The 13,127-nt window shown below is 39.4% G+C and overlaps 1 protein-coding gene across 8 annotated transcripts in view; it reads left to right on the forward strand.

The window, feature by feature from the left end:
* YAP1 (Yes1 associated transcriptional regulator) overlaps positions 1 to 13,127 on the forward strand; it is an 84,585-nt gene that overhangs the window by 683 nt on the left and 70,775 nt on the right. For all 8 annotated transcript variants that reach the window (XM_048294617.1, XM_048294619.1, XM_048294618.1 and 5 more), the window contains exon 2: positions 2,913 to 3,160. In XM_048294617.1, coding sequence (XP_048150574.1) covers positions 2,913 to 3,160 — 248 coding nt within the window. The remainder of the gene's footprint in view (positions 1 to 2,912; positions 3,161 to 13,127) is intronic.

Raw genomic sequence — 13,127 nt, forward strand, 5'->3', positions numbered from 1 at the left:
CGGCCGGGCTGGGTTCCCCCTCCCCGCCGCCGAGCTCCTCTCGGGGGAGGCGTGTGGGGGAGGGGGCCGGGGCGGGAATCCGCGGGGCCGAGCGAAGCGGGGGGCGCCCGGCCGGCGCTGTCGGGGCGCTCTCTGCCGCCCCCACACCCCTTTATTTGTTCTTCCTCAGGGGCAAGGCTGCCTCCCGCGCCCCGGGACTCCGACAGGGCCGGGACCGGGACCGGGACCGCGACCGCGGTGGGAGGGCGGGCGAGCGCTGGCCCCGTCCCGGTCTCCAGCGGGGCCTCGAACTCCACATCCGCTCCTTGGCTTTCTCGGCCTCACCGGGAGGGCGGCAGTGGGGGTGAGCCCCTAAAACTTGGGTGAAAATGCTTTGCCGTCCAATTCCCTGCCATTCGTGGAGGGGGGCGATGAGTTGGTGCTAAACCTACACCCCCCTCGCCCCGTCAGACAATAAATATGGATGTGACTTCTCCACCATTTCAGCGCGGCGCTGGGTAGAGTAGGATTAACCCCCCACATACACACACACGCACGCACGCACATCCGAAGTTGATTCCCGAGCCAGACGCCAGGTCTGACGGCGTCCAGGGTCCGCCGGGCGCAGCGCCCGCATCCAGGGCAGCGGCGGCAGCCTGGGAGCGGGGCTCGGAGCCGTGGGGCCTCGGCCGTGCCGGCCCGGGGGAGGGAGGGATGCGGGGCAGGGCCGCGCAGGCAGCGGGGGAGGGATGCGGGCAGGGCTGGGAAGGGGGCGGGGCAGCTCCGGGGGGAAGGGGCGATGCGGGGGTAGGGCCGGGGAGGAGTGGGGTGGGGGATGCGGAGCAGGGTCGTCGCTCGGTCTCCGGGTGCGTTTGGTCTTAAAGCAGAGGGACTTAGGTACCAAGACCTAAGTGCTGGTGTGAATACGAGCGAAAGCTAATGCTGTTACCAACTTTTTGGTAGGAGGCTGTGCCTACCTAGTGGAGTGTTATTAAGTAATGAACTTCGTTGCTAAGCTATAAAATAGGTTTTTTTTTAATTGGTTATTGTCACTTTATCTGTGTAGCCAGTAAGAGGGAAATTCGCTGTGTACTGGTGCCTGGTACCCGTGTTGTTAAGAGTCTGTCAACATTTCCATTATTAAACTTCTGTTTTGAACGATTTATAACTTGACTTCAGAAGTTCATTCCAGGCTGAACCTTGGCACGTACTCTCCCAGCCTAGGAGTTAATTCATTTTCCAAATACTCAAAACAGCAGTCTGGCCTTCATATAGGAAGACTGAGAAGAAAATTGAAAGGGGTGGAGCTGAACTGCTTCTGTAGTTTTGCTAGCTTCTGAGTTGCAGACCTTTAATAACGTACTGAAATCCAGTAAGGAATAAGGGGTTTATGTATAGTCTTCTCCCAACGTGTGCAAATCTCATTGCGGTTCCATTGTGTACAAATCTGAAGGGGTAGGCATTCATCTAACACTTGGTGCTGTGTCTTGTTAAATACAGTAAGTGCAGTTAAATAGCTATCGTGTTCAACATATGTGATGGACAGACAACTTTTGGTTGTACTTTTAAGCTTAGCCGTATATTCCTTGTATATGTTAGTCTTCGTCTGGAAAGCATATTTAGTTGGATCACTGTTCCTTGTACCACTCAGTGGTTCCTAAAACATAAACTGGAAATCCAGCCAAAGCAAGATCATTTGCTTCATTGTGGACTGTCTTTTAAAATAAGACTGTTTTCATTTTTCCTTTTTGTTTAGTTGTGCCACATAAACATTCTGCTTAAAGAAAAGGTCTCTATTTTCTGTAATTCTGTGATTCTAAGGAATTGAAGTATTGCAAATCCACTTGATTTACTACTTGGCTATTCTAAATGAGTGTAAATGCAAACTAATTGGTTTCCAGTTGAATACATGAAACTTTGCATGTGCTTACATACAGATGGAGTGAAGCAGAACTGTATGTAAGAGTGTAAGTGGGGCCTCATATGGTGCAATGTGTTGTGTAGAGAGGTGTGACAAGGACTGATACATGCATCTCATTATAGGTGTCAGTGTTGTTCTGATCTATCTATAAAACCAGTTAATTGGTAAATATATTTTTAAAAGCCATTTTTACTTTAATCAAGTTTTCAGAGCTGCCTTTTCTGTTCCATGTTGGACGTGAATTTACTACTGGCAAGGACGTTCTGTGTACTTATGACTGGTGACTGCGGTGAATGGGTTTGTGAGTCATTTCTGATTGACTGGTTCAACTGTTTTCTGAAGCTTTGCTTTGGATAAAGCATGGACAGACTCTTTATACTCTTATAAGTTTGAGTTGTTAGGAAATGTTATGTTCAGTCTTCTTGTATGGGGGTTTTTTTTATGGTTGAATTTGTGAGTCTTCCTCCATTGGAACTCACTGCTGCCAGTTGGCATTTCACAATTGCTTTTCTCTTTGTGTGATCTTTTAAACCCCTGGGGGGGGGTGGTGGTGGTGGTGGTGGTGTGTGCATGTACTTGAACCTCCACACCCCCACTTGAGCAGGAGAGTGGGAAATTAACTCCTCCAGCAGAAAGTGGGTGTGATGGTAGTGAGTGGGGGTGCAGTCCAGTAACAGACCACTCAGTGTGCTAAATGAGGTCTGCTGACTGCAGGCAGGTTAGTTCTTAAACCTGCACTGAGGAGTAAGAACTTTAGTTTTCAAAATAAAGCTAAGGGCTCTCAGCACATACAGTTAATATTTCTTGACTTGCACAAGGGCTTTTGTGATGCTAATTAACCAAGCTATGTGGAGGCTTGCTTGAACAGTAACTACTGGAAAATAAGCAGAACTTTAGAACAACTGAGCTATGAATTTCTCCTGAAACATTCATTTAAAGTGAAATGTCTTCTGACAGCTGCATTTCTGCTGAAATACAAGAATCTTAATGGAAGTAATTTCACTCCTGGCAGGCCAGCACTGATGCCGGGACAGCAGGAGCCCTGACCCCACAGCATGTCCGAGCTCATTCCTCTCCAGCATCACTGCAGCTGGGGGCTGTTTCTCCAGGGACACTTACACCCTCTGGAGTAGTGACTGGACCTGGAGCTCCATCTTCTCAACACCTCCGCCAGTCTTCTTTTGAGATCCCTGATGATGTACCTTTGCCACCAGGCTGGGAGATGGCTAAGACACCATCTGGACAGAGATACTTTCTTAAGTAAGTAAAATTTCTTTTCAATTAGCTGTATCTCTGGCATTTATTTTTTTGTTGGGTTATATGTTTTGTTTTTACAATCTTAGAATTTGAGTAAATTTCATTGGGTTTAAAATATGTATTTTTAAAAACATGCTCCTGATTTTAGGGGACCCTACCACTTCGATATTTCTCCCATATCACCTCTGCTGTTTCTGAAAACTGTATGGTACTCTGTGAATATTTGTCCTATCTTAATCTTAGCTGAAGAATGTTATCCATTATATTGTGTCCTAAAAATCAGTGAAATGAGCATAGTGATTCTTAAACAATGAGACTTTTGGATTTGCTGAACATTGTCAGCGTTGTCCTGCAGGTCAAGATACAGTTTACCTCATTTTAATAATACAGATGTAAAAATACAGAGTTAACTTTAGAGACTATTGTACTAATAATATGTCAGGACTTCTTATGTTTTGATTAAGGACAATTGTTTAAATACACAACCAACTTGCAGATCTTCTTAAAAATGTTTATTGTTCCAGTAGCAGTGGTATTTCCATGCAGAGAAATTAGATTTTTTTTCTTCTCAACCAAAAAGAGGTTGCAGTAGTTGTCTGAAATTATTTGAGCCTGAAGGTTCCTTTTTGAGAACAGTCATTCTCTATTAGAAATGTGAAAATAAGCATTAGCTATAGATCTTGAAGATGTGGTATTTTCTTTGGTGAAGTTTTACAGATCAGTGTGTTCTAGAATATGAGCTCTTCAGCAGTCACAAGTAGAAGGTTTTTTTGAACTGTGTAAGTTTATGCCATTTGAGACTGTAGCTCATTGAACCTTGAGGAAAGAACAGAATGAGTTTTGAAATGAAAAGCAGACTTTTGTTTTGACTGTGTTAGTGAGAGCTCTTAAAGAGCAGCTTATGAAGCATGAAAAACAGGTATTTATTTAATTTTTAAGTTTTACTGCCACAAATGTTTGGGTTTGATAGCACTGTTAATTTTACAGAAAACAAAACAGTTTAAGAGATTAAAAATGTCTTCCTGCTCTTCTGATGAATTTTTTTAATTGTGCTCATCTAGGTGAAATCAGAGTGAAAGATTTATTCTTGGAAAGCTTCTTCTGCAGTTTGATTATTACCAGAAAAATCTGTCCTTTTTCTTCTGCAAGTTTTTTTGTCCTTTCTTGGTGTCCTGGTATCCATTTCAAAGGGTCAGGTTTCAGCAAGAACAATAAAGAGCCTGAGACTGGAAAGTACACACAAGTCTGGCAAACTCATCTGCATGAGCAAGATCATTTGTTCTCAAGCAGACATCCAAAGTAAATGATTGAAAGAGCTGCTAGCTGTGAAGGATGTGTCTTGAAGGGGAAAGGAGTGGAAACAAACCAGGTTGTTAGGAAGAAAAATAAAGGCTGTACTTTTTGAACCTCTCCCTGCTGGGTCACATGCTGACCTTGGGAGATTTTAAACAGTGTAATGGGCTGTTTCCTTTTGGCTTTCCTTGGGTGATGCTGTGATGGGAGAGTAATGAGGACAGCTCTGTTCACACTTGTAGAACATTTGTTCGTAAAAAGGTTGCTTAATACTATCTACAGGTGAGATCCACCAACTTCATTGGAGTTCGTTAAGATACGTAAAAAGCATTTAAAGTACTAGCAAAATCTTTGCTCTGTATGTGTAGGAAATTCAAAGAAATGTAAGACTTAGTTTTGTGTAGCAAGTTTGTATAGTAAAAGCTTTTTTCAGTGGTGAGTGGTAAGTTCTGTCTCACGCCCGCTAAAGCTCACATCTTGCCTAGTTATACGTTTAACATTTGCTTGAAGTGTGAGTACTAAGATTTCTGATTCTAAATACATTTGATGTGGTTCCTTCTACCATATGCAGATTTTTGGTGTCTCTTCCAAGTATTCAGCTCTTTTTTTTGGTTGGCTGCATCGCTCTTTGTTTCCACTTGCTCTGTTTTGTAGCCATTCCATGAACAGTCTGGTAATCAGGCTCTAGAAAGATCTTTGCAGAATAGGTAACAATATTAGATTTTTTCCAGATGTCAGTAAGCCTTATGGTTATAGTTACCATAATATGCTGCAGTGCAAAGAGAATAATATAAAACTGAGTACCATACTTAATACACTCTGGAATTACAGTCACTTCCACTAATCAGTGGGTCAAGCACTGCAAACATAGTAGTTCATGCAAAGGTGTATATGGGAGAGAAAATACTTAATCATCTGTGTGTGTGTGTATATATATAGATAGGTAGATGCACAGAGCTCTTTGGCTAGACATTTTACATACACACCCCGTGCATCCATACATATTAAGAGAAGGTGAGAGTGGTACTATCGAGTTTGAACCAGAACTACTCTTGTAATTTAGTCTGTCATCTGGAAAAAACCCCCTTACATATGAATGCCCAACATATGATTTACCAGGATTCCACTCATTAGCACTCATCTCCCTGTTATGAGTAGTACTGCTGAGTTCAATTTTCCGTTAGTGATGATTTTGAGCAGTGGGTTAAGGCCTGCTTACTCTACAGCTGGTAAAACTGTTTTGTATTGGTACTGCTCCCTCAGTGGAGCTCGTAAGTTGAGACTTGCCTGGTTACTGAGTGGTCACATCTGAGTCATCTCTCGCTGGTGTGCGGTAGCTTTAGCCCATTCTTAAACATACAGTAAAAAAGCCGAGCTTGGTTTGTGTGGTGATGTCAATTGCATTGCTTTTTAACCGCTTCCTGTTAGCCAGCTGCTGCTTGACATTTCGGTGAACTGTGCAGACAGATAGGGGATCGCTCTCGAGGCAAAAGATAATGTGCCATGGGAGTAGCAGACATCATCTTGCAGAAAGAAAAAACTAACTTTGCTCAGTTTTAGATTTACTCTTGAATCATTTTAAATTAGACTTACGCTTTTAATTCTTACAGAGCTTGTGTAATACCTCTTCTCGTGTTGTAGTGTGAGGAAAAGTTAACTGATCGTCCAGCAAACAAGTCTTGTAATTATTTTTCCTACAGGAAGTAGTTCTTGCAAGCAGTTTATCAACAACTTCCTATTTTTTCTGTGAAGTGTTGAATGACTTCCTGAAGGAGGCCAAGGTGGTTTTCATTAGTATTTGTGGGTGTGTTTGAGGTGTTTATCCATCTGGCAGAAAAAAAGATTTGCTGTTACACATTTCTCGTGCTCCATACAGAGGTATGGCGTTGGATGTTACGAAACCAAGCCGTTTTAAGACAACAGGGAAGTTTGTTGCTATGATTTTTGGGTTTGGTTTTTTTTTTTTTTTTTAATTTCCTCATGTCACACATGAAAAATATCCAGTGATGCTGTTAAATTTCTCTTGCATCCTGTTTTTACCCCTGACTGGAGCTACCAATATCCTCTGCTCCCCTCGGTCTCCCCACCCTACCAAAGTAATCTTAGTTTTCAAGGACAAAGATGTTAATTGGAAAAACTGCAGCCACAGCTGCATATTTTATTGAATAGCTTAATTTACTGTGGAAATACATATTCTGAGTCATCAGTATGACTTCTTGTGTTTATAATTCTATAGTTCAGGCAAGCTGGTCAGTAAAATAGCAGTATTGTTGGAAGCCAAAACTGCAGCCACTGCTTTTGATGGGCTTCTGTACTTTCAAAGATCTTCGGTTGCTAAATTTATTTGTAATATGTCAAGTTAGTTGCATTTTTGTATTGATGATTTGACTGTTTAAGAAAATACTCAAAAGATCAAAGATCTACCTAGAAAAAGCCATGAAAAAAAAGGCACTGTGGACACTGTCAGTTTAAGAACACAGCTGAAGGAAAAACATTCGTTAAAACACTTTCAAGGGAAAGCTTGCTGTGGTATGTTTTTGACAATTTAGGGGAAGACAGTTACAGTACTACTAAGTGTATATTTTTCCTTCTGCCTCTTACTTTGAAGAGTCCTATGAAAGAGCAATAACACAAGTTATTTCAAATTCACAATTCTAATGAAGATTTTGATATCTTTCAAAGGGCCAAGGAAGAGTAAGGGCAAACCTGCCTCATTTGTGTTAGTACTGAGACTGGGCATCAGTGAAAGCAGTGGCACACGTTTTCTTGTGTTTGGTCAAACAACGATATCCGTGCATTCAATACCCTGCTGCACAAGGTGATTTTATAAGACTATTCAAAAAAGCATTTTAGTAGATATGATTTCAGGTAAACAAAAAACATGTCTTGTGTTTTCACTAATGTATTTTCTTTTTATTTATAAGCATACTGACATTTATTATCTTCAGTAGAAAATAGAACTGGAGAAAATATAGCACCTGTGGCACCTAGTTGGAAGTTAATAATTAAATTACCTCTGGATTTTTTTTTTTTTTCTGAAATTAGTTGTTGTTCTGTACCTGTCTTCTTCCCATGGGTTTTGTCTTTCACATTATCTCTCATAAAAATAGTCTTTGTGCTTTATAGTGTCTGATTTGGGGGTTATATGCTTTAGGTATCTCATACTACTTTGTAGCACTGCTTTCCTATCTCCTGAATCAAATTTGAGATCAGTTTTATTGGTGATCTGAAAACGTTTTATTATGTTGAAAGCTGTAATTGTGACCAAGTCTTAACCAGTCTTTTATAATGAAAAATATTAAAGTATCTCTGTTTAGTAATAAGAAGAGTCTTCTAATACAGGTTTAATCAGAATTTCATGTTTAAAAAAAGATGCTTCTGCAATTCTGCTTAGTAAATATTTTGTCTGGTTATATTTGATTTAGAGTGGTAGCCTTTAGCTCTGTGGGTGCAATTACATTGCAATGGAACTACCTCTGTTTTCTGAGGTCTTGACTTCTGAAGACAAAAAAGAATTTGATATAAATCAAGATGAGTGTCTCCTGGATTTTTATCCTTTTGCCTTTTATTTTTCTGTATGTGGAAGATGGCAAAGAATTACAGTAGTGGGGTTTTTAGAAGTCATCTGGTTTGTAGCATAGGGTAGTCTGTAACCCATCGGTCACATGATGAAAATTCCTGCTTGATAGAAAGCAGTAAAATAATAAAAGAATGTTAATTTGAAAATTCCCGTGAATGTAAGACTGGGCACTGCTACACCATATTTTTGCAAAAAGCTTCTAATGGGTGAATGCTATTGAACTGATCGGTGGCATGTTTAGGTAAAATCATACCAACTTTTACAAGATTCATCTCTTGCTCTCTGATCTGTCTCCTTCTGGAAATGAAAAAACCCAGTAGCTTTAAAATTTGAAATGTAAAGCCACCATTTATACTTTGCTCAATTTCCCTCTGCAATTGTGGCACAACAGCTGCAAATTTTTAAAAGCTGACACAGCAAGCAAGTTGGATTTTTCACTCTGTCTGGTTTTAGACTAAACCCTCAGAGAAAGTAACTTATTAGCACTGAGAGTGCTGAAATATTTAACGTCAGGACCTAAATTAAGTCACATGTAAAATTAAAGCAGAGTTCCTGTTGCTCGCAAAGAAACATGTTTGCATATTGGACGTAAGCACTGGATGTAAGCACTTAGGGAGTGATGCCCAGGAGAGCAAGAAGTGTTGCTCAGGGCTGAGGTACAAGATTAACTGTGAAAACTAGTCTGAGTTACAAGTGATCTTGATTAAGACTAGACACTTCTCCTCTGCAACCAAGCAAAGAAAAAAACCCCAAAAATGAGGTAAACATCAACAGAGGTCTGTCAGCCAAAACTAGGGATGTTTGTCTTCTTTTTATATGTGGCCAGAGCACTTCATGTGTTTATCTTCATAGCTGGGAAGAAATTCAGATGATGTAATTAGATTTAGTTTAACCTTTTAAAACTGATAGCTGCTCAGTTCTTGTATTGTGTCCTTGTGTTTTTATACATTCCAACATACTTGCATTCATTGTTTGTACAGTTCTCGTATACCTGTATAGTAAAACTCAGTAATGGTGGAACTTGCTGTCTTTTGCTATTTGAGTAAATGCTGTTCCTTTTTTTAAGGTGTGTTTTTTTTTGTTTTCTTTTCCTTTTTTTTTTTCCTCTCCCCCACCCTGGCAACAAGCTGTGAGTGATTATGTAAAGGCTGATATTTACCTGACTCAGTTTCTCATGGAAACTCTAAAGAAAATTTCACTTGGTTAAATGCAAGAAATTTACAGGAGATTTCTCTGAGTAGCAGTCTTCTGGTAAGTGCCCCTAAGATACAGGCAGGGTACCATGTAGTTGGCCCAAGAGAATGATTGATAGAATTGTATCTAGGGGAAATTTAAGAGCATGGTTAGCATGATGGGAAACAAATTCTTGGGGGAATGTTGTATTGGAATGTTAACAGATAGACGCCATGTACTAGCTGGACACTGTCCCCCAAACAGTTTGATAAACCTGAATTTGATGTCAGGCTCTATTGGGAAATTTACCAGATGAACCGTGTTTTTTGTTGAGCATTTGAATAGGAATCTACAGCATAGGGGAAAATTGCTTTTAATACAAAAACGGTACCTCATAGCTGCTTTTTGCTAAATAAAACTTGGAGCTTTATTTGGAGAACAAAAGTTTTTGTAAGGCGTGACTAAGCTGTGTCGCTGTTTCATGGCCTCCTGAAGTGCTTCTTGGAGTCTGTTTTCTGGGATTCACTCTGCTGCTGTTTTATTTGGCTTTTAACTAAGTTACTTCAGGCTGTGTTTCAGGCAAGTATTCTAAATTGCTGGTTAAGTCAAGGTAATAATATAAAGCTGCCTTGTAAAGTAAGACTTTTGCCAGTATATTGCCTGTCAGTCATGTCAGTTGCTATGGAGACAAAGCTGTCTTGAGAACAGTCTTGGACTTTGCTTTAATTTTGCTAATGAGGCTTTGCTGTGCCGTAGTGAAAGACCAGATCCCTTATGTTGAGTCTGACATGCTGTTTGGTAACTTAGATTGGTGTAAGGGGTTCAGTATAGTACTGATCATTACACTGAGGTTGTGAAGCCAGTTTTTTTCTGCTGAATTGTTTTATAGGAAAGTCAAGTAAAGGTCATTTACTGTTGTTAGTTTATCTCCAGTGAGTTCTGATTTATTGGGAACTTTGTTGGAAGTCTGTCTGCACTACACAGATTTGTTTAAACAGTGTTCCAACTTCAAGGATGCCTTTCCCTTTCTGATTCCCTTGTTGCAAGTAAACTTTTTGCTTTTACTGGATGTGTTACCAGTTAGACATCTATGCCTGAATAAAGCATCTGACAGCAAAGAAGCATAGATTTATAGGCCAAATGGAATTCTTTGAGTCAAGGAAATAAATGCAACTCACAGGTGTACTTTCTTATTGGATCTCACTTCCCAAGTTTTTTTTTCCAATTTGTTGTACTTATTTGAAAAGCTTGGTTGGCAAGTCCTCTGCAATTACTTTGATTGCAACATTTCATGTAGTCTCTTTGTAATGGTGAAAAATAGAGTAAAAGAGAAATTTCTTCCTGTGTTTGCTGACTATGCTGTTGGTATAGTTAATATGGTTAATAGACCTAAATGTCCAATGAACACGTAATTCAGTAGTGATTTTTATGTACAAAACTTTTGTCACTCTCAGAGCAGCCAGCTTTGCATGAATTAAGGATGTGAAATATATATACTTAAAAAGGTGTAATCTGTGACAGTTGCTTTGAAGTGTGTTCTATGCCATCTTTAGAGGTCATTTTTCTATATATAAGAAAAAAGTGATACTGTGCTGTAACTGGAGTTTAGGTGTCCATTGACTTCTGTGGTGGTCTTTGGGTCATGATGAATTGTACTCATTTAACAGTGAAATGTTTCAAATACTTCCAGGTTTTAGTGAAAACAGTTAATAGCACATTGTGTGGTTACAGGGTTGTGTGTGCAAGAGCCTGACTAAAACTGCCTGTGTTCTAGTTCATGTATGGATAGATTTTTGACAGCTTTTTGTTATGCTGCTGTTGACAGAATTATGTTACCATCAGTGTGGACCTGTGTTTCATTTTTTACCTTTGATCTCTAAACACATGCATGGTTAATTTCTGTCTGTGTATATCACTTACTTCTGGCCAATGAGTATAACATTTGAACTGAAGTAAGCATTCTCTTTCATAACAGGTATTTCAGGTTTTCACTTTTTATGAGATTTAATTCTGAAATTAAGCAGAGCTAAGATTTTGGAACCGAATAATTAGTAAGTAACGAAGGGCAGGAACTTTCAGCTTTGTAGTGTTAGAACTGTTAATCTTTATGATTGTGAGGGTTTGGCTTTGTCTTTTTATTTTTCCTGTAATGACTAATAACAGGAGAAAATCTATTGGATATTTAACAATATCCTGGTAATTTAGACACTGGTTAGGCATAAGGAAAAGAAAATGTGAAACAGACCTTAGCATAAACAGTTAGTTAAGAATTAACATTTTAGCATCTGTGTAGCAAGGTCAAAGGAAGTCTTAATTACGTGCTTTTAAAAAAATAGTTTGCAATTCAAAATTGTCCCCATTTTTTATTACGCTGTCAGATGGGTCCTGATATGATCAGCTCTGTGTTATGCAAATTTTTTGAGGAACTTTGACAGTTCATTGTTTTCTTAATGAATTAAATTTCAGTTGTGTGTGGTAATGTATCCAGGAAAAATGATTCAGTCAATCAGCTTCACAATTGTGGTACCCATTTTCCAGCTTTCGGTTTTAGTGTTGCATTGGAGTAGGGAGCAGGGAAGCAAAAGGGCGTTGCTTTTTTTTTTTCTTCTGGTGCAACTATTTGTGTAGCTTTTGCTGACAGCTTCAATTTGAATCCTTTTTATGCTGTGATGGTGAGCAACTCAGAGATTGCGTATGAACTTTAATTGATTCCTTTGCTCTGCAATCTTGTTGGAATAGAAGTGTAGTAGGCTCCTGTCTGTGCCAATCTTTACCTTTTTAAAATGGCCTCAAATGATGGCTCTCTGAAACATAAGGGGGAGGATTTCAAGTGGTTTCCAAGCCAAGGTAACAACTAACTTACCAAATAGTTGAAGGATTTGCAATAAAGTGAAAATTGCTGGCTTTTGTCATGGATAAATTTTATGTAAATCAGTTCATGGGAAGAATTCTTTTATCCTCACAAGAAACTGTTGAGCTCTTGTTTTGTTCATGCTAACGTGCATGCATGTTCATATGGAATTTATTTGAAATACAGGAGATTCTAGTGTTGATGCTTATTACTTTGCCAGGATCTGTGAATAATTTGCCTATAACTTCATAAAATTCTTTATGTGAAAGATATAAGCAAACCGACAGTTTTGCTAATGTGTGGTGCTTTTACTTCTTAACTAGCTTGTGTAACTAACTTACCTCCGATTTGTCCTGATAAATATACTTGATTGTTATTGCCCTTTCCTGCAGCTGGGGCATGAACTTACCAAACCTTAGAATACTTTACTTGAAGTATATAAAAACTGAATGTGACCATTCAGTTACACACCCACAATCGATTAAAATTTTCCAGCCTCAACTATCATATGCAGGTATTGATGCACATACCATGTCTCTTCATCTGGTCAAACTGCAAGATACACTTTAGATAAAAGGTGTTATTCTATTGTGTAGGATGCAGTTCAGTTCTTGACTTCTAGCTAAAAATCTTGCCTGTTCTGCAAGTTGCAGAAGAATAAAGAAGATGCAAATTCTTGTAAGCAGACTCCAAAAAGTTTTATTAAATTAATATATACGGACTGCAGTGCAGTAGCAACTGGTGCTGTCACACTGGGCTTTATACACAATCCTTTCATTTGCACTTTGTTAGGACTAGTAGGTTTTTATTTAGGTTAGTATAAATCTTGCATACCATTTGAGGCAGTATTTCTGCTAAAGAAAAGACCATTTATTTGTCAAAGCTATTAGGCTGTTTAGCTCATGTTGATGCCCAGCATTTTAGATTAGCGCTAGTGGATCCTACAGCAAGGCAGAGCTGCAGAATCAGATTGTAGTGTTGCGTTGTTTATCATAGAGGTGTCTTTCTAAGTAACACATGTAACGTATACTTCCAATTATCAGGTGGAGGAAAAAAATCAAAAGGTAATATGT

This window comes from Corvus hawaiiensis, chromosome 2 (genome assembly GCF_020740725.1).
Source record: "Corvus hawaiiensis isolate bCorHaw1 chromosome 2, bCorHaw1.pri.cur, whole genome shotgun sequence".
NCBI classification, from domain to species: Eukaryota; Metazoa; Chordata; class Aves; order Passeriformes; family Corvidae; genus Corvus; species Corvus hawaiiensis.